The sequence below is a fragment of the Panicum hallii genome, chromosome 1 (assembly GCF_002211085.1).
Source record: "Panicum hallii strain FIL2 chromosome 1, PHallii_v3.1, whole genome shotgun sequence".
In the NCBI taxonomy this organism is placed as follows: Eukaryota; Viridiplantae; Streptophyta; class Magnoliopsida; order Poales; family Poaceae; genus Panicum; species Panicum hallii.
In genome coordinates, this window is record NC_038042.1 from 5,581,352 (window position 1) to 5,601,856 (window position 20,505).

The 20,505-nt window shown below is 43.6% G+C and overlaps 3 protein-coding genes across 8 annotated transcripts; 1 reads left to right on the plus strand and 2 right to left on the minus strand.

Moving 5' to 3' along the window:
- Window positions 1–6: 6 nt before the first annotated feature.
- Window positions 7–4,512, minus strand: LOC112902541 (26S proteasome regulatory subunit 8 homolog A). The gene is made up of 9 exons (XM_025971666.1): window positions 4,193–4,512; window positions 3,342–3,439; window positions 2,237–2,461; window positions 2,101–2,163; window positions 1,853–2,016; window positions 1,556–1,712; window positions 1,360–1,458; window positions 1,162–1,272; window positions 7–487 (listed from the first exon to the last, which is right to left on the minus strand). The coding sequence occupies exons 1-9, from the start codon at window positions 4,401–4,403 to the stop codon at window positions 347–349; spliced, it is 1,269 nt and encodes a 422-aa protein (XP_025827451.1). The 5' UTR covers window positions 4,404–4,512; the 3' UTR covers window positions 7–346.
- A 1,562-nt stretch (window positions 4,513–6,074) lies between these two features.
- Window positions 6,075–11,956, plus strand: LOC112881244 (serine-threonine kinase receptor-associated protein). Of its 6 annotated transcripts, none has more exons than XM_025945921.1 (8): window positions 6,075–6,336; window positions 6,431–6,638; window positions 7,576–7,711; window positions 8,489–8,570; window positions 9,604–9,779; window positions 10,381–10,518; window positions 10,612–10,751; window positions 11,478–11,956. In XM_025945921.1, the coding sequence occupies exons 2-8, from the start codon at window positions 6,521–6,523 to the stop codon at window positions 11,711–11,713; spliced, it is 1,026 nt and encodes a 341-aa protein (XP_025801706.1). In that variant the 5' UTR covers window positions 6,075–6,336; window positions 6,431–6,520; the 3' UTR covers window positions 11,714–11,956. The 6 variants fall into 6 exon arrangements, with proteins under 6 accessions (XP_025801706.1, XP_025801714.1, XP_025801720.1 ...); XM_025945929.1 differs by having other exon boundaries at window positions 6,075–6,325; XM_025945935.1 differs by having other exon boundaries at window positions 6,075–6,296.
- Window positions 11,957–17,240: 5,284 nt separating this feature from the next.
- On the minus strand, window positions 17,241–19,674 carry LOC112881233 (3-ketoacyl-CoA synthase 11-like). The gene is made up of 2 exons (XM_025945915.1): window positions 19,485–19,674; window positions 17,241–18,992 (listed from the first exon to the last, which is right to left on the minus strand). The coding sequence occupies exon 2, from the start codon at window positions 18,985–18,987 to the stop codon at window positions 17,428–17,430; it is 1,560 nt and encodes a 519-aa protein (XP_025801700.1). The 5' UTR covers window positions 18,988–18,992; window positions 19,485–19,674; the 3' UTR covers window positions 17,241–17,427.
- Between the last annotated feature and the right edge of the window lie 831 nt (window positions 19,675–20,505).

Here is a 20,505-nt window from a genome sequence, read left to right on the forward strand (position 1 = left end):
ACAACATGGAGAATCAGAGACCAAGTACGCAGTGTTCATTACGAGTGGGTCATCAAACTGCAAACCGAGTAGGCATTTTAACGTGGTACATCGCGAGCGAGCAATGCATTATCCCGTATCTAGCTGATCTAATAAATTTGAACTTGGCAACAACATACTACATCTGTTATCAGAAAACTTTAAATATTGGCATGCACGGCATATAAACTTAAAAAGCACAGGGCGAAGGTCCGGAGCATGCGGTTACACCATTCCACTGCTTTGGCAAGGCGTAAAAAAGCTCTGGATATGACGGCAGGAGCTTTGGTGAGGCCATGAAAGGTCGGAGACATCTTGGCATGGATCCTCACTTCCAGAGCTTGCGCAGGGACATGTTCTTCTCCGTGTCTTTCTTCATCACCTTGGCCACCGCCATCTCGAAGTCCTCCTGGGTAACGTGTACCCTTCTCTCGCGAAGGGCAAACATTCCAGCTTCTGTGCAGACAGCCTGAACAAAAAGAAATGAGATTTGAGTCACTTTGCATCAGCAGAAGGTGCACAAAACAAATAGCAGCATTGAACAACTGAAACACACGGCAATTGACTGATGCATATAAGATCACATAGGCTTTGTGGTCATAAGCATGTTTGCCATCCCAGTTAGAAACTGAAGGTATCTTAAAAAGTTCTAGTACAAACACCAGTTGTTATGATCAAGTATATGGATTTGGTTGGCTTATAACAAGAATATCTAAGGTTACCCTAAACTGAACAATCTGATTCAATTTTTTATGGACCTTTTGATTATTGTAGTGCATACATTTCAATGATCCAACACTGTAGTTCAAAAGGCTCAAATAAAACCACATAGCTAACAAACTCCTTTAGATTCTTGAACTCATACCGATGGTGAATTGGTGATTAAGTACACTAAACAAATGTAGTGGAACTTTGATGTGAATCATATACTGAGGCCCCAGATGCATCAGCTAGAGATTGCGAGCATGCTTTCTGAACTCTCAAAAGTCTATAATCATGAGCATGCTTGCATGATGATTCAGTGCAAACGATGCCTAAACATAATTCTCTGCTTAAATTGATGGACAGGCAAAGTAACGAAACAAAAATTATAATAAGAGGTAGCACATAGTTCATGAGATGCAAGTCTAGATTTATACCAACCTTCAGCTCAGCTCCTGAGGCTCCATTCATCTTTTCCGCGATCTTTTTCAGATCAATACCACGCATCAAGTTCATTTTTCTTGAATGAATCTTCAAGATATCGAAACGTGACTGCAAGGGCAAAGGATTTAGCACCCTGGTCAGCACAAGTAATCATGCAAAATCAACAGGCATTACAGGCAGATCAGTAGAACATACATCCTCATTGGGATTTGGGAATTCAATCTTCCTGTCTATGCGTCCAGGCCTCAGAAGGGCTTGATCCAAGATGTCGATTCTGTTCGTTGCCATCAGAACCTGCAACAAATATTTAAAACATCACAAAGATGTTCCTTCCCCTATTATATTTATAAATAAGTAAACTCAGCACACAGGAACCAAAAGTGAAGCATACCTTAATTTTGTTTGATGCTTCAAAACCATCAAGCTGGTTCAGAAGCTCAAGCATGGTACGCTGCACTTCACTATCACCGTTGCCAGTTCCAGACTCCATTCTAGCAGATCCGATAGAGTCTATTTCGTCCATAAATATAATGGATGGTGCGTGTTCCCTGCAGTAAGTTAACCACATAATTAAGGTCTCACTGAGAGATATGAACAGAAAATGTATATGGAAAACTATGCATCCAACTCACAGAAAACTAATGCTTCAGCTATAACAGAAAAAAATGTTAATAAAAAGTCAGCCTACCTGGCCATAACGAAGAGTTCACGAACCATACGGGAGCCCTCACCAATATACTTCTGAACCAGCTCAGAACCAGAAACCCTGATGAAGGTGCAATCAGTGTGATGAGCAACTGCACGTGCCAGCAATGTCTTTCCAGTGCCTGGAGGTCCATAAAGGAGGACACCCTGGAAAATAAGTAAGATTAGTCTCTCTTCCTTTCCATGCAGAGTTCAAATCAGTTAACATGGTCTTCAGGGGAGAAAACGAACCTTTGGCTGGGCAATTCCGAGGCTCTCAAACAGCTCAGGATGTTTGATTGGAAGCTCGATGACCTGAAAGTTGACTTCACAAATAAGAATGTGCATATTTTGATTCATTAATAGCACACTGAACTTCAAAACAAACCTCTTTGATCTCTTTAATTTGCTGGTCAAGGCCTCCAATCATATCATAAGTAGAATCAGGAACCTTCTCAACCTTCATGAGATTGACCAATGGATCAACTTTGCTTGGCAGGATCAGATGGAGCATATAGCTGTCATTTCGAAGAGCAACTCTTGTTGAAGGTGTGATCTTCGTAATATCAATGCTCTTATCAATATCCACAACATATTTGCCTTCTGGATGCACCTGTGTGATTGCATTTAGAAAGTTAATATCACTTCAATAACCATGAAGTTCGAACTCCTGTTTAGAGCTTTCAGACCAGGAGTCTGATAACAAGATGAAAACTAGAAACAACTAGATAACTAGAACACCCAATCTGCCACAGCTATAAACATAATTGACAGCTCATCTGAGCTTTGCCATATAATTGAAACAACAACAAAAAAAAACATATACAGCATACCAGGAGTTGCAAAACATTTCTATTATGCAGAGTTGGCTACAAGTAAATACAGAATTTTCAGTTGCTACTCAATTACAATGTAATCTGGAAACCATAAAAAAAATTGTTTAGCCGGACTAGACTGTTATGCTGTATATAGCATTTCAGGATTATCGAGAGTGTACATAGAAACTATATAGCAGCAACAATGTGATAGGTTTACACAGCCAAGATAGAAAAAATTGACGATTGATGCAAGCTTTACATTGGCCAAATAATTCTTTTACTTGTAAATTCTTGTTTACATGTTTCAAATATGTGATAGGAATAAATTCACGTTAGTTAAGTGATGAACGTTTGTTCTTTGTAAGCATAGCTTTGGACAGGCGTGCAATATGAAAGTCACAACTTCCACAGGTAAACTGATCTTAAGAATGTAGACCTGGTTACTGCTCATTTATAGGTGCTACATAATAAAGAAGGCAGCAGAGACCACTCTTCTACACTATTTAGAAGCTATGCTTCAGCTATTCCGAATAAAGTGGTAAACCCAACCTAGAGAGACCTTATGAGATCTAATTCTTAGAACTTTGTTTGATCCCACAGCAAGAACAATTCTAAGCAGAGAACAATATGGATACAAGGTGCTGGACTACTGGTAGTTAAACAGGAAAAAATTACCTTCACTAGAACCTTTGATTTGCCCATGACCTTCACCACCTCACCAACATATGATCCAGGCTCTTGAAGCAACTGCAGCTCTTCCCTGAGCATTCTAACTGCAAAATTGAAATTGCCAGGCCAAATTTAGAGAATGAAGAATAGAGTTAACACATCCTAATTAGATGCATCACAGTACAACCGTGCAAGCCAGTATTCCTATACTTGCTGCTATCCTTGAATTATTTTCACACTGCAAGCGTTCAACTAGAGGTGAATTCAGTATATATTACCATGTTCATACATTACACGACCACAACATCACAACCTTATCATGTCAAATAATGGCAGGCATTGAATGATAATGGATAATCTTAGGAGAAAAAAAACTGGTGTGACATAATCTCCTAACAACCCCAGAAGTAAATGTGATAGAACAACACTGAGAGACAACACAGACAAATAATAGCAATGAACAATTTACTATCAAATTTGATATCCAAACACAGCTTAATCACAGTTACCACTACCACCAACATGATATCCACAATTGGAACTCATCGCTACTAGTCAGCCTGGTGCATAAGAAGTTGAACATCTAAGCACATCTATTTGGAGCTAAGCTGCAGTCCATCTAACACACTAATTAGTAATCAACAGGCCACCTTTCGCAGATCGGATAATTTGGCAAAAGCATTTCAGCTCGACGAACCTTAGTAACTAGAAGTCTAAAACTCACGCCTTTTGCTAGGACTCATAGACAGCTAGGGTTTCCACTGACGCGATCGGGTATCAGCCCCACCAGACTGCGCACCTGGGAGGCACATCGACCCTAGGGTTAGGGGGCGAGCGGGATCGAGCAGAAAGGTCACCTCGGGAGTTGAGGTCGTTGCGCTGGGCCTCGAGGCGGTTGAGGTTGTGGGTCTTCTGCCGGATCTGGAGCTGCAGGTCGTGGATGTGCTGCAGGTAGTACTGGCGGAGGCCCTCGCCTCCGCCGCCGCTCCTCCCCTTCGCCGCCGCCGCGGCCTCGTCGCCGGACGCCGCCGGCGTGGGCTTCGAGATATCCATCGCCACCGTCGCCATCGCCGGCTCGGGGGTGGGTCGGTGCGGGATTGGGGTTCTTCTTGCGTTCGAAGAAAGGTTTCGGCCCGGATGCAGAAGTGGTGGGTTTGCTTGTTGGGTTGGGTCTGCCCGTCTGGTCCGGTCGGCGCTTGGGTTTATAGAGGTGGTCGGGCCCCTGCGCGGAGAGAGAGTTGGCCACGCCGTCTCGGACTCGAAGTCGGAACTCGCCAAGAGAGCACCCCGACTCGTCTTTGGAACTGTTTCTCTTGAAATTTGACTGACACGTGTATTACCTTGTGAAAAAGTAGGATCGAAAATCATAAATTTGTCAAACTGAACGAGAATTTGGTGTAATAGTTAGGGCATACTTAAAAGATAAACGGAAATAAAATGGTAATTTTAAATATATATGTATATATGCCTTTAGATTTTTCATTGAAGGACTACAGTATTTCTCCTTTCTTTGCATTGTTTTGCATGTGCCTCAATCTATATCTTCCTATTAATAGATCCATCATCATGCTTACCGGCATGTCAGGACAAAGTACTATTTAAAACTATCTAATTGATCGCTTTTTGCCTCCTACAAACTATGTTCATGTACATTTTACATTGTCTTTTCGTCATAAGCGAAGACTTGAATCTTAATTCGGATTAGCAGCCAAACAAATTCATCATTGTGTGTCCTATATGGAAAGGAAAATATCTTCAGTATATAACATGTAAAATATTGAACTGCTAGAGAATGTTAAATCCTAAAATTTGTTAGCTCTTTTATCTTTATAATATAGATTATTGTGATATTGCATGTTCTTAGTTTTCATTATTAAAGTGTTACCATATTAATTGTTGAGACCATAAACCCTAAGAGCATTATTCAAATTTTAGTAGTATAGTAGTAACATGATCGTGCTATGGGAGGCGACATGTTCGTCGACAGCGAGATGTTTATAATAATTTCGTTAATTTTAAGGATGTGCCGGCTCAGTCTTGAAGGTGCTCATAAGAATTGTATAGCGGAGCAATCAATCTTCAAGCAACAAACTTGCTATCTATTATGCAGATGTATGACTAAAAAACCACTTACCCACTCTTACTGCTGTTGAGGAGGGTTCCTTCTTTTTTTGCCTCGGAAATGCTAAGACACAGACGTCTGACGGGGAAAAAAAATAAGATGCTTCGACATATGTTTCAATAATTAATCTTCGATGTTGCAACTATTATTTTCGTATATTTCATGGTGAATGTTGCATGAAACGTAGTGTTCATGTTGCGGTGGGAATTTTCGTATCCGGGAGTCAAATGACTTAATTAGTTTTTTCGCATATTTTTTAATATTGTACCCATATATTTTTGATATTGCAGATATCTTATTTCGATACTACAATGGAGCATCCGATGGGAACTTTCATCTACCGTCAAAATGGTCAATATTTAACTGAGAGAGACTAAGGATTAAGAGAAATAGACCACTACAGAAAAAATAAAGGTATATCAATGGCCATACCTTGTCACCTTGCTCCTTCGCCACTATTATAGGGGTAGAATTACATATCTTTGTACCGTATTTTGAAAAAAATTAACAAGATCAATTCCAGATCCGAAATTAGATTAAACTTCATAGGGTCATTATACCTTTTCCCCCCTCTGCAGTGAACACTTTCCACAATTTTTGCTGCGCACTGTACTTCATTTGAACGCAACACAACGCCCTCATCCCGGCAGCCACCCCAGCTTCCGTACACCTGCCGCTTTCGTGGTCGACGCAGGCACCCGCGGCGGCCGCCGGAGCTGCCAGCCGGCGACCCCAACACCTGCTCGAGATTAGAAAAAAAATTCCATCTTCACCTCTTCGTCCATTTCATCTAGTTAGCATAGCTCCCCGATCCGTAGGTCTCCGTCCATCCCATCTCTGTAATTTATCTCTCCATCACCACCCAGGAGTAATTTCTGTGTACATATTATAAACCACAGATCCGGATCATCCAATCCCCGCGCGGACCCTCAATTTCCCTCTGATTTTTGCTTCTTTTTTCGCCCGGTGCTAGGTCTAGTGCGCCGCGCTGGTTTAGGTTTTGCGCGGTGGCAGTGAGGCCTTGAAGCTAGGGTTAGGATCCCGGTGCCGGTGCGGCGGAGGGATGGAGAAGAAGAAGGTGGCGGTGCCGCTGGTGTGCCACGGCCACTCGCGGCCGGTCGTGGACCTCTTCTACAGCCCCGTCACGCCAGACGGCTACTTCCTCATCAGCGCCAGCAAGGGTGCGTCATCCCTGAACCCGTCACCTGTTGCTTGATTTAGATTCTTATAGTGGGGTGTGTGTGTTTGTTATGATTGTGGAATGTGAATTGCATGATGATTATGATCGATGGTGCCTGATGTGAAAAGTGCAGTTAGTTAATAATAATAGCACAGCAATCAATTACTGGCTTAAATGGCATAGAAAAATCTGGTTCAGAATCTGGATTTGGATTGGTTATAGTTGCACATGCTGGCTTAATGTAGTTTCCAGCACTTTCTGCTGTTTGGAACGTCAGGTTGAATCATCAAGCTTTCAATACCGGATGCTCCAGTTTTGTCACAGTATTTAGCTGGCTTGCGTTTGGTGCGACTGCTAACTCCTGATGTTCAATAAGTAGCTCAGTGATCTGATCTGAAATTCGAATCTACCTCCAAAATATGTTATACATAATGCATCGAAAGTGTTTTCGAGTTCAAAATAAACCCTTGAGTCACTGAAAAATGAGATATACTTACTGTTTGCCACCTTCCCACAGTAGTCAGTGTTTCAGCAGCGGATTTGACAAAGCAGAACTGAGTTGGTGTATCTTATCTTACCTGCTAATGTGCAGACACTAGAGTTGTCTTTGGGCCAAATAAGTATTCATGTGCTTATGCTTCGTGCCTTTGTTTAAATTTAGATTCCTTGTCAGGAGAGCTACAACTATTGATTTAGTTAAATGGTCAATTCCTGATAGCTTTTAGAATTAATTACCTTCAGAAATTTTATGATCTATTCGGTAGCTCTTTTCTAGTGAACCATGTTATAAATTCTGGGGAAGAGTGTGTGCATGCCAAATACATTACCGGGGCCAATGACATTGATTACAATCTGCACTGTGTGAGCTCCAATTTATTGTCAGATTAATGTTCCTTGTTCACTTAGTGCTGATATTGATAACATGGTTTTGTTTTCAGACTCAAATCCAATGCTTCGTAATGGAGAGACTGGAGATTGGATTGGGACATTTCAAGGCCACAAAGGTGCTGTTTGGAGCGCTTGTCTTGACACCAATGCTCTGCGTGCTGCCTCTGGTTCCGCTGACTTTTCAGCGTATGGTTCTCACCCCGCAAACTCCTCTCCGTGTTACCTTGATTATAATCCTTCTATGGTAGTTACCCATCTGAATTGACCATCTGCTTACCAATCTCTGGCTGAAATAATTGTGTGTTATCTCAATTTGGCTGTGTTTTTGATACATTAATGTTGGCATGTTGTATTTTGTGATGGCTTGGTAAACAAACTTATAATATATGCTGCAGTTTTCCTGGAGCAGACCTAAAGCTATTGTTAACAAGACAGATTACAGCACTTTTATGGCTTGCTTAAATCAGTTTTGTTCCATTGTATGCTTGGCTGCTCGCGAAGTGTCGATGGAATTTCTTGGTAATATGTTTATGGTGGTCTTTATTTACTTAGTACATGATGTTTTAAGAGTATGCACCAAAAGAAATTAGGGCTCCTGATTTGATTTCAGTATGTCACTCAATTTGGTCAAACTTTCATTACATTTGTTCATTGTTACCTATCTCGGAATTTGGTAGCTAATAACTGCTACCCAAAAGCAAATATGATTCTAACAGATTACGAGAAATAAGCGCTACCAATAGACACATTATAAACTCCTTGAATGGATGGTTTGGACTAGAACTAGAATAATATGTTGACTGGATGGATTTTCCGCTAGCTACCTGAATGGAAAAATGGAATGTCCAAACTACACTGGATCGTTTACGTGAATGGCATGCAAGTTCAGTTTCCACATGATGACCTAGAGTGTTATGGTTCCATTTTTGGGAATAGGTTGTTGATTATATCTCTTTCTTTCAGAAAAATATGGGATGCACTGACAGGCGATGTGCTCCACTCCTTCGAACACAAGCACATTGTCCGTGCATGTGCTTTTTCTGAGGTTATGCTCTAACCATATTAAAGCATTATGCATGTTTCTTTCTCTTAACCAAGTCCTTCCATCGGCTGCTGTTATTACCCTTTTTGTTGCCTCGTTCTATCAGTTCTTCTTTTCCCTAGTGATTCATGTTTATTTTTTCTTGGTTGAGGATGATGGTGATTATCTGTGTTACTTTTGGCTTCTTGACATTTAGCATCTGACTGATCATATAGTTATTGATAATGGCAAAAATAGCTGTCCTCTCGTTTGGTTGCATGGGTTACTAGGATTAAGGATTTATGTGATCATTGGCTGGAAGTGTCAAAAAACACTATAGTTGCGCCTAAAAGTTTATCAACACATATTACTTCTTCTTTTCGATTGGACCTTAAATAGCATCTTGTTTAATTGCTGATGTGAACATCCCTGATCTGATCATCACAAGTTCTTTAAAACTGGTTTAGTTGATATTGTACTTTGAAGTTGTCCACAGACTTTCAAAGCATTGTCCTCCTAACTCTCAGTACATGCAAGTAAGTCTATGTAGTACACTTTCAATCTTATCTTCTGAGGTACTGTACAGTTTCCTTTCCAGTTAGCTCCCTATTTGATTTGCTCCTCATGTGGTTCGAGTTGGAATTTCCTAATTTAGAAGGTTGTTAGATTATCCATCCTCTCTTTCTTTGGGAATATGTACTTTTATTATTTATGTTTTAACTAGTTTTCCAATTAGGTACCTTCTGAAATTTGAACTGTACAAGATCGGCTTATATTGTCTAGTCTGAAATTCTGGACTTATTTGTTTAGTCTGAAATTCCGTATAGGGTTTATTCTCAAGCCAGTTACATTAGTCGTGAAGAAAGATCTAGAAATGTCCATCTTGAAGATAACTTTCTGATGACTAATTCTAGAAAGTTACCCAACAGATCATCTTAAACTTCTTTAAATCCCTACATAATTGTTTCCTTAACCTTTGATTGAAGTTTTTCCCCCATTGACTCTAGGAGTTTTTCTGCATGCATAAACCTCATCTAAAAGACTAATGTTTCATCAGGATACCCACATGTTGCTTACTGGAGGTTTTGAGAAGATTTTGCGCATATATGATTTGAACCGTCTGGATGCAGCTCCACGTGAAATTGAGAAATCACCTGGTTCTGTCAGAACTGTCACTTGGCTTCATAGTGACCAAACTATACTAAGTTCCTGCACGGATATGGGTGGTGTGAGGTTCGTCTGGATGTACCATTAACTGTATTAATTTTTAGCTCTATATTTTCCCTTTGTCTTCCCTATTGTGATTAGTGCTGCCATGTAAAATTGATTTAATATACAAAATAGGCATGCTGAACACTTATTCAGAGAGCCTGGCATAATTGGCTGTTCTATGGGGTTGGACTCTGTTAAATTGCAAACACAAATGCATCACGCAGGATTCACCTTTTACAAATTCATTTCATTTTGGCCAATCATTAAATGTTTGCACTAAAGAAAGTTCCATAGAAAGCAAACCGTGGTCTCTCTGTAATGTTTAGTTGCAAAGCCTTCATCTGAAGTATCTCACAGTCCAAAGTCTGTCAACATGCAAGTAAGTTTGGGCATATGCATCTGTCAAACCTATGATTTGAGTATAGGAATCTCTGAGTTAAAATTGACTATTTACCCTTTAAAGGTTCCTAGAAACTTACCTGCACTTTTTGAAGAACTCTGATTAATATAATTTTATACATCAGTAAGCTGAACTATTTCTTTTGTACCTTGTTGAAACATGGGTTGAATCTAAGATATGTATTCTTGTTCTTCTTGATTAATTGGTGCCGCCTCTCAACAGATTATGGGATGTAAGGAGTGGAAAAATTGTCCAAACACTTGAAACCAAGTCACCTGTGACCAGTGCGGAAGTAAGCCAAGATGGTCGGTTTATCACGACAACTGATGGCTCAAGTGTGAAGTTTTGGGATGCAAATCAGTAAGACATTTCTGTATCTTACTTTAGCAATGCCAAGACATGTGTTGGCTACTTGGCTTTCTTGCTTACAGAATGTTTCTTGTTATTCTGCAGCTATGGACTTGTTAAGAGCTACAATATGCCATGTGCAGTAGAGTCAGCTTCCCTTGAACCAAAGTATGGGAACAAATTTGTCACTGGTGGAGAAGACATGTGGGTTCGTGTCTTCGATTTCTTCACTGGAGAAGAATTAGGTACGTTCATTTGTTTCAACAGGATTCGTGGAAATGATAGGATAGCTCTTTCTCATGTTACCTACAACTTCTTTCAGAATTTTCTTGCCATAACCTTTGCCTTGTCAGAATTTTTCATTTTCCAGCCTTTTTTTTTCGTTTTAATTAACAACATAAGGTTTTCACGTTCAATGAAAGCATGCTTGATGTTTCACATCATGGCAAATCTTTAGTTCTTCTGTCCATTATTATTATGTTTAGTTAAGAGTGGTTGGAATTCTGCTTGGAGCCCAGCCTCTTTTTTATTTTATTTTATTTTATTTTTGGAGGGGGGGGGGTTCTCTTTTTTCAATCAGTGCCAGTTAGGGTTTTCAATCAGTGCCTCTTACTATGGTTCATGTTTTGATTTTTTTGATAAGGTGTTTCCAAAATAAAAAGTGTGTTTCTGGAGGCTGCCTGCTTCACAGCTGTGGTCAAGCAACTATTGCTGGTTCACATATAGGTTGTTATGTTTCTTTTTATGGGATCGCTCCAAGCATTCACATGTGTGGATTTAAATCTCAAGTTATTGGCAGTCATTTGAAGTAGTTGAGGAATGTGATGGAAGAATCTATAGAACATTGTGTTTTCATTATCTGGCGGTGGAATATTCATTCTATAAGGGTCACTATTGTAATTTATTATCCAAGAAACCGAGCACACATAACTATTCCCATCAAACTTATGGTTGTGTTTCTTTGAAAACAGCATGTAACAAGGGGCACCATGGTCCTGTTCACTGCGTCCGGTTCTCTCCAGTCGGTGAATCATATGCATCAGGGTCGGAAGATGGCACCATCCGAATCTGGCAGCTGGGCCCAGCTAGCAGCGAAGAGCAGGAGGCGGCAAACACAAACGGGAAGACGAAGGTAGGGGTAAATGACATCGCGTGCAAGATTGAGGGCTTCCACATTCCCAAGGATGGGCAGGTAGAGGGGTCGTGATGCACCACTTCGTGCTGGCTATGCTTGCTGGGAGGCTGCTGTTGTCGAATGCTCCGCGGTCTGTTGTAATACGGGTGGGTTTCTTGTAGCATTACTGGGACGAAATGGTGGAATTTTGTAGGGAGGTCTCCTAACTCCACTTGCAGTACACATTCGAGACAGTTCTCTCTTCTCTCATTGAAAGGAGAGGAAGTTGAAATTGATCATGTCTTTTTCTACCTTGTTAACACAGTGTGTGTTCGTCTCGGGACCTTGTTCTGGTCGTTTAGTCGTTGGGTAGGCTTGCCAAACAAGCCACACCGGAAGACGTCTGTTTGAGCAGAGATGGTCAAACAGATTACCGATGCTCGCTTTTGTACTGTCTGAATGGAACTAGATTACTGATTCAATTCGAGGACTGAGCTGAACGATAATAGCAACTCAAGGACGATGAAATTGAACCACAATTACTCTGAGAAGAATCACCTGCAGAGTAGATACGTCTGAACTAGATGAAAACCACGGATGGTTTGGATCACTACGCTCCTTTCTTTCTCAATACCTCCCAACCTCATGAAAGAAATTACATTGCGAGCACGAGATTAAAATCTATCTCACACTCTAGCTGGCTTGCTCTTCCACCAATTTAATCAGTGGATCGTCTCACTGTATCATCAAAAATATAAATCTCGTTTGCGGTGTATGTCCAATTTATAGGCAGTTGCTCATTTACAATGTTATCCATTGAAGAAAATTTGATAATATACTAGACAACATTTCAGTATAAATTTGATGGGCCTCTCGGCTTCTAGCTGTCGCTAGGAGCTGTCCCGTGTGTGATCTGTTGGGCTCATGGTACTTTGGGCGTTTTGGCAGGAGGACGCAGACCGTTGCGTCGTTACTGGCTGGATAAGCAAAGCAAAACCAGCACAAGATTAATTTTGATGGTCGTTTGATCCAGGTCACAAACATATTATGGGGTTGGCTCTTGGTTGATTCCTTAGCTGTCCATGGAGCGTACCTTTTGAACTATGGCTTTGACGTGTTCACGAGCTAAGTCCCAGGCTACGTAATGGATCTTATATTGGGCTATTTGACTAGCAATGGTGTTTAATGCAGTAGAGCGTGCAGAGCCGTTACTTCTGCCCGCGGTCCACTATGTCCACACTGAGAGGATGGGAAGTTGAGATGTGCATATTTATAACAATCTACTCTAGCACAACCTTTCCCTCTTGGATTTGCGCAATTCATTCATACAATATGTAACACAAATTTTGAGAAGATTTTAATTCAGTGAAAGTATAAAGATCACTAACACTAATACCCAATCAACGTGTGTGTACTTTAAGGTTGGCGAGCCCGACTGCCGGCGTTTGGCGCACCGTCAGGATTTCTGCGCCCAGCCCAAACACCAAAACCCTAACGAACTCGTTGCCATGTTGCACCTGATCCAAGATAGCGCGGCTAGATTTGTTGTTTTATCTTTTTAAATTTTCATATCAATACTTTATAAATTAATAAAAATCAATATATAATTTCTAGATTTTTTGATAAATTTATCTATAATAGTTTCACATGTCTTTAATGATTATGCTTTCATTTCCTCTTTATCGAACAATTGCTATTAGTGTCATCTCTCAATTTGGAAAACTGTTAAAAATAACATAAAAAGTTAAGGTTATGTTTTAATTTGATTTGTAAATATCTCCTTCCATTGTAAGTGTCGTATCTGAGATTTTTCTCCTTTGAATAAAAGATGAAAAGAAGAGAGAGAAAGATGGAAGAAAATGAAGAAAAGAAAGCACAACATGATAGAGCAAGTGAGGAGAGCACAGGGTAAGTCCCTTTCAAGTTACCCCTTGGATTGTTTATATAAAAGGAGATAGTGGTTAGGAAAAAAACTCCCAAGCCCCTAGTGGGTACAAACATTTACAAATAAATCCTTAGACCCCCATTACATGGATTATCATTTGTTCGTGGACGGCACCACTTCCCCAACATGCCCCTTACTTTTCCCATAGTGTTTTAATCTAAATTTAATTATTGTAAATTAGATTTTGTATGAGCCATTTGTTTATGTCTTTTTATAATACTCATTTGCTTAGCCTTTCCGTTATTAAAATTTAGATATTTATTTATATATATTTAGCGCGCACAAACTCATATGCAAATAAACTACTAATTTTGATTCTATTGTTTGCTCGTGCTCACTATGGATCTTTAATTTTTACTTAATTCAAAATTTTTAATTCATACACTATTTCTATAGTTTCATAAAAATCTTTTAACTCTTAAACTATTTGGAAAAAAGAATAGAGAATATGCTCTCGAGACACACCACGGGTCCTCTATTGTGTGTCATCATCTTTCCTCTAGGAAAGACTGATTTCTTCCTTTTCTTCTCTATCTTTGAGCCTTTCATTCTATCTCACCAGCATCCACTAAGGCCTCATGCATCTAGCCTTGACTACAAAGCCTCTCTAAATCCAAGTACTTCACGAGGTCCTTTATATTTCTCATATATTTACATCGCAGCTAAGATGGAAATTAGATTGCAGTGGATTTCTTCGACTCCAGTTTATCATCACATCATCTTTCAAACATATGTAGTATTTCAGTGGCCTCGGTTTCGTATCTCTATGACGTGTGTGGCACATACAAGATAGTATCTCTCTTGGTCATTGGCATTGGGCCAATATGGTTCCATCATCGATCACTCATTCCGTCTTCCCAACGTTAGGGTGCCGCCACACTTCACACAATGATCATATTGCATTGGGGGATTGCTTATCTTACTCTTCGTGGCTAGCATGTGTGCCACATGGGGCTATGCATCATATCAGCTGCTGCTACAATCTCATGTCACCTTCTTCCACCTTCCTTTTGCTCTGCTAGTTCCTTGGTGCATTGTTGTTCATAGATGCAAGTCCACATCTCTCATGTTTTTCCTTCCTTACGATGCAAAGCTTTATCTTAAATTAGAGTTGTACCCTTATACTTTAATCTTCTATCAGAGTACAATCAATCTATTATGACGTGGGCCACTAATATCAAGAGTAGAGATATTTCTATTTCTTTCAATGATTAACATGGTAACTACATGTCGTATAACCAAGCATAATATCTTCATTTAACACATTGGTATTGAAATAATTAATACATAAGTTTTTTCCGTGTCAACTCTATAGGTTTCTTTTGTAATAATTTAACTTACTACAACTTTATGTACAAATATCTTCATACTCTCCATCCACATCAAATTCTCAATTGTAGACTCGTGGATCTTTCATATCAGAATTATATCAGAATTACATTGTAGTTGTGCCATGGTCATGGTATACCTTTCACTGATCTTGTCCTATCTTATTATCGTTGTGACCACACCGTGAGCCGACAACTTAGCTACTAATATGGAAAATGCTCTTGTTTCTACCTTCAAAATTAATATTGTCTCTAGGTTAACTATAGATTTACTTTGGGTGTAAAGACCAATTTAAATGGATATGAAAGGCAAGATATTCTATTTCCTAAAATAAGGAAGAGAAAGGGTCCGGATAGATAGTTAAGACTTGGTAATGTTGCAGCCCGCTATGTCACTATATGTAAATCGATGGCAAAGGTAATTTCTTCTATATTCCAAAATTTATATATTTATTAGTCATATTTGATATGGACTCTTTAGGTTAGTATGCATAATTAAATCATCATAACATCCAACAGTGTATAATCTTTTTCTTTTCAATTAACGTGGTAATTTCTAGTCTCTCTCGGCAAATATGATAGTTTCTTTTAACTCTATTAAGATAATAGATAGATCTATCACCTATCAATCGATTGAGAAATAGCATATCCATCAATCACATGTTTCCACCATTAGATTTTCATCCAACGGTTCTACTATAGCCCCACATCTTATTCCATTTCCAAGTGTTATCTGACGTGCATTTACTGTAGCACGCCTGCTAAGGGTAACCAGACTCATTTCGGTTGTGACGGTGGACTGCGGACCCAATAGGCCAATAGCATTTAGGGGACCTTGTTGTTTTTTGCTGGTCTAGTATATGACATTGAGCCAACTAACTGTCTGTGTCTTTTTTCCTTTACAAGACTGCAAACAAAAATTCCAAAAGAACAACAAAAAAAGTTACAGCTAAATTTTTTTTGGACTGACAACTAAATTACATAGTACAGTTTCTCCTAGACCATCTTGACAACAGAGGAGGCAGCCCACAATGCACTAACTAATATGTGCAAAAAAAAATTCAAGTAGCCAGCTTGTTTTTTTTCCTTTGCAAACTAGACGACAAAAAAACAGCAAAATTTATAAGGTTACAGGAAAATTTATGGGCAAGTTTACAATTTCAATTTCTACTGTACCATCTCGACAACAAACAAGAGCTAGTCCATTCTGCACTAACTAATCTGTGCAGAAAGAAGAACAAGCAGCCGAACTGTTTTTTCCCCTCTGCAAACTAGACTACAAACAAAAATCCAAAAAATATAGCAAATTTTTTTGAAAAAGTTACAGGTAAATTTTTTGGGCTGAAAAAAAATTTAAAATTTCAATTTCTCCTTGACCATCTCGACAACAAATAATGGACAGCCCATGATGCACTAACTAATGTGGAAAAACGCAATTGAGTACAACAATGGATTTCAGTGGTAGTACGACAATTAAGTGTAACGCTTCCTAGTTCCTTCCGATTGCGCTTGTCTCCCCTTCCCATTCTGCAAGCGAAGGCCTATGTTGTATTGAGATGCAGATGGATAAGAATATCAGATGGCTTCTCAGCCTTGGGTGGATCAGCTGTGGAAATATTTGGCAGCAATATCATGTGTAACGCCTAGAGACGAACAGGACAGTTGGTTGCTAATAAACGAATTTATGCTTGAGTAAGCTGATCAAGTATTGGTTGATTACAAGAAAAATAAGTTAAAACTGAGCACAAAGTGGTTACTTACGGAGCTTAGAGAATGAAGCTCTGTAACTGACGCGACATACACACACAATCACACAAGTGCTGCTTTTTGAAGGAATCAGATACAGCTGCAGTGACTTTTCATTTAACGTATGTATGTACAGTATTATTTTGCAGCCCGGTTTACACCCTTGAACTATCACTAAAGGGTCAAACTTGTTCGGTTTTGGCAGTTGGATGACCTTCGTTATCTGGTTTTGTAGTTGAAGATTGAAAATCGGACTTCTGCGATAGTTCGACGGTGTAAACCGGATTTTTCCGTTCTTCATAGGACACAACTGCAAGTTCAATGCCAACACGGAGCACAGCTGAGTGCTGCTTTTCACTTGACAAGTCACACAGCTTATTTCTACATCAGTTACAAACTTGAAAGAAAGATTCTTAAAGATGAAGCGGAGAAACCTGAAACTTTACCTTCTTCCAGCGAAGATGAGGTGGAATAAGGTAGTTTCTTCAAAAGTTTTTTTTTTCACTGAAGAGCCGAAAGGCTCAGCGCAAGATCTACGACTGAAGCCATGGAGAGATGGTAGAAGGGGGCAATTGTCACAGGACTCAGAACAATCAGCTGATGATGTCACAGGGCAATTGTCACAGGACTCGGAACTATATATAAAACGAGTGGCATACAGAAACAACTAATGTCACGTATAACCCGAGCTGATGATGATCTATGACGAATTCCTAGCAGATCCTTGAATCCAAAGAATTGCAAACTCTGAACTGAAGGAATGGGGATTGGCAGGGCAAAATAGCATTTCAGGCGCTGGAAACCTTGGAGACCTTGGGAACATCCACGGGGAACCTGTCGATCTCGTCCATCCACGGGTTGGTCTCCTCCGCCGGGTTCACCGCCCGGAGCGCCCGCCACACGGCGCTGTTGCACTTGAACCCCGACCCGAAGGCGATCTGCCACACCCGGTCACGCCGCCGGATCCTGCCCTTGGCCTCGCTGTAGGCCAGCTCGTACCAGAGCGAGCTGCTGGACGTGTTCCCGAACCGGTGCAGCGTCATCCGCGACGGCTCCATGTGCCAGTCCGTGAGCGACAGGTTGCTCTCCAGCTCGTCCAGCACGGCGCGGCCGCCGGCGTGGATGCAGAAGTGCTCGAACGCCAGCTTGAAGTCCGGGATGTACGGCTTCACCCCCTTCACCTTGAGCAGCTTCTTGGCGGCCAGCGACGCCATGAACAGCAGCTGCTCCGACAGCGGCAGCACCAGCGGGCCCAGCGTCGTGATGTTGGTCTTGAGCGCGTCCCCGGCCACGGCCATCAGGTCCCGCGACAGCGACACGCCGACCCTGCCCTCGCCGTCCTCCTCCTGCGTCACGCAGCCGAAGCACCGGTCGTCGGCGCCCTTGTGCGTGCGCACGGTGTGCAGCAGCTCGTACTTGGCCCGCTGCCGGTCGGCCCGCCGGTTCGAGAGCAGCACCGCCGCGCCGCCCATCCGGAACAGGCAGTTGGACACGAGCTTGGAGCGGTCGTTGCCCGAGTACCAGTTGAGGGTGATGTTCTCCGTGCTGATCACCAGCGCGTACGACCCCGGGTGCGTCTGCAGCAGGTCCTTGGCGAGGTCCACGGACAGCAGCCCGGCGCTGCACCCCATCCCGCCGAGGTTGTAGCTCACCACGTTCCCGCGGAGCTTGTAGTGGTTCACCACCATGGCCGACAGCGACGGCGTCGGGTTGAAGAGGCTGCAGTTGACGACCAGGACCCCGATGTCCTTGGGCCTCACGCCCGTCTTGGCGAACAGCTCGTCCACGGCGCCGAACATGACCTCCCGCGCCTCGGCGCGCGCCGCGTCCATGGACGGGTTGGGCGGCACCCGCGTCACGGCGGGCGGCAGGTACGTGTCCTCGCCGAGCCCCGACCGCTCCAGGATCTTGCGCTGGAACTCGAGGCTGGCGTCGGTGAAGGAGCCCGTGAGCCGGGAGCAGCGCATGAAGGTGTCGCGCGTGCACCGGCGCTCGGGACCCGGCTTGTAGCAGGCGAAGTCGACCAGGTACACGGGGCGCGGGCGGGTGAGGAAGTAGGCGGTGGCCAGGAAGACGAGGAGCGTGGAGCAGGCGAGCACGGAGACGAGGTTGAGGCGGAGGTGCGCCCACAGGTCGGCGACGTCGCGTGGGGACAGCGTGGAGAGGTGCACGGCCACGAGCACCATCAGCGGGGTGAGCAGCAGGTACATGCCGTGGGAGATGAGGTAGTGGTACCCCAGCTTCACGTACTTGAGCCTCACCGACTGCTGGAAGTCCGGCAGCCGCCGCGACGGCGACGGCTCTGGCGCGACGGCCGCGGCATTCGTTGGCGGCGCTGGGTTGTCCATGGCCCCTGCGAAGCAGATTCGGTCAGAAAAACGCCAAAAAAAAATTGCAACGCAGAAATCTGGATGACTGAAACGCAATGGATACTCCTAATTTTTACCAGAACGGAGTCAAGAATCGATAAATGACCAAAAGATTCAACAAAAATTGGGAAACAAAAAACTCATGGGTCTCAGGTCTGGACTAAATTTGCCGCAATTTCCGCCTTTTCTGGGCAAAACAGCAGCAATCCAGAGAAGAAATGGAGCAAGAACAGGGGAATTCCCAAGAAACTGTCACAACATAAGGACAGCCTGGTTCTATTCCCTGGCGTAATTGTCAAAGAGACTACTGCAAATCAACAGGGTGGGTGGAACCAGTCAAGACGACGAGACCAAATCATGAGCACAGCTACGGGCACGGGCATCCCAAGGGGAGGGGAAGAGAAAACAGCAGGAGCAGGACGGATCAATGCGCCGCGCGATCGCAGAACTAGAGGGAAAGGCATCTCGACGCGTACCAATCGAACGGCGCGAGCGACGGGTTGATGATACGATCGCCTCGAGACCCAAGCCCCCCGGCGGATCGGAACCGGCCAACCGATCGACCGGGCCTCGCGCGAAGGAAGACGGAGGAGTCAGGCAGGAGCAGGCTGTTCCGAACAGAAGAGCAGAGGAGCCGGCCGCCGCCTCCGCCCGTCGTTCCCCGCCCCCGCCTGCCGGAGCCGGGGTTTAATAGAGGAGACGAGGGGGAGCGGGGGGAGGGAACCCGGCGCGTGGGCCCACCTGACAGCGTCGGCCGGGCGCACGAGCGGCGGCACGCCAGCCGTACGCTCGGCATCGACCGATGGACGGCCGGATCGGGGTGGCGGGCTCCGTTCCGTTACTTCCTGGCACGTTCCGTTTGAACGCGGGCTGGCGGGCGGATAACCGTTACGGCGTCTGTCACTCCGTCGCGTACCCGTTATCGGGCGCGTTTGCTGCGGCCACGTGGGGGCCGCCTCGAGACGGGGCCGATGGCTGGGCCCCAGCGGTCAGCGGCAGTTGTGTGTGGGCAGACGAACGGTCAGCGTTGACTGTCCCCAGCGGCCCAGCGCAGCGCGGGCCGTGGAAGCGGCTGCAGGGCCTTCGCGATCGAGCGGGACCCACGGAAGCTTCTTCCGCACGACCGTCCTCGCCCCCACGATGATCAGTCCAGCCCAGAGGGTTGGTTCGGGGTCGGGCACGCGCCTCGTATCCCGTCGGCGCTCGGCGGTGCGGCGGGAGCGGGCGGGCGAACGGGAGACGCCAAGCGGCCTACGCCTCCTTGTTCCTCGCGGCTTCTAGGAGCCTAGGAGGGAGGGCGAGTGGTCGCCCGCACGTGGAGCCGCGTCGCCGCCGTTCTGGAAGCAGTAGGTACAGTGCTTGGAACTGGAACCTTTGACCGGCGAGCTGTCGCCCGGCGGCGGACGCGTCGTCAGGTGGGACCACGCGCGCGGGGCTGGAGATTCGGCGGCACGGGATCGATTCGACGACTACCGTGACGAGGAAAAGATAAGATAC

Bases quoted from the DNA above. Each gene is read 5' to 3' on its own strand.
- LOC112902541 (XM_025971666.1), bottom strand. From the start codon at position 4,403: ATGGCGACGGTGGCGATGGATATCTCGAAGCCCACGCCGGCGGCGTCC. The intron at 2,164-2,236 runs GTTTGTTTTGAA...GTCAACTTTCAG, and splicing joins AAATTAAAGAGATCAAAGAG to GTCATCGAGCTTCCAATCAA. The intron at 488-1,161 runs GTTGGTATAAAT...CTTTTTGTTCAG, and splicing joins CCTCAGGAGCTGAGCTGAAG to GCTGTCTGCACAGAAGCTGG.
- LOC112881244 (XM_025945921.1), top strand. From the start codon at position 6,521: ATGGAGAAGAAGAAGGTGGCGGTGCCGCTGGTGTGCCACGGCCACTCG. The intron at 6,639-7,575 runs GTGCGTCATCCC...TTTTGTTTTCAG, and splicing joins CCTCATCAGCGCCAGCAAGG to ACTCAAATCCAATGCTTCGT. The intron at 9,780-10,380 runs GTTCGTCTGGAT...GCCTCTCAACAG, and splicing joins ACGGATATGGGTGGTGTGAG to ATTATGGGATGTAAGGAGTG.
- LOC112881233 (XM_025945915.1), bottom strand. From the start codon at position 18,987: ATGGACAACCCAGCGCCGCCAACGAATGCCGCGGCCGTCGCGCCAGAG.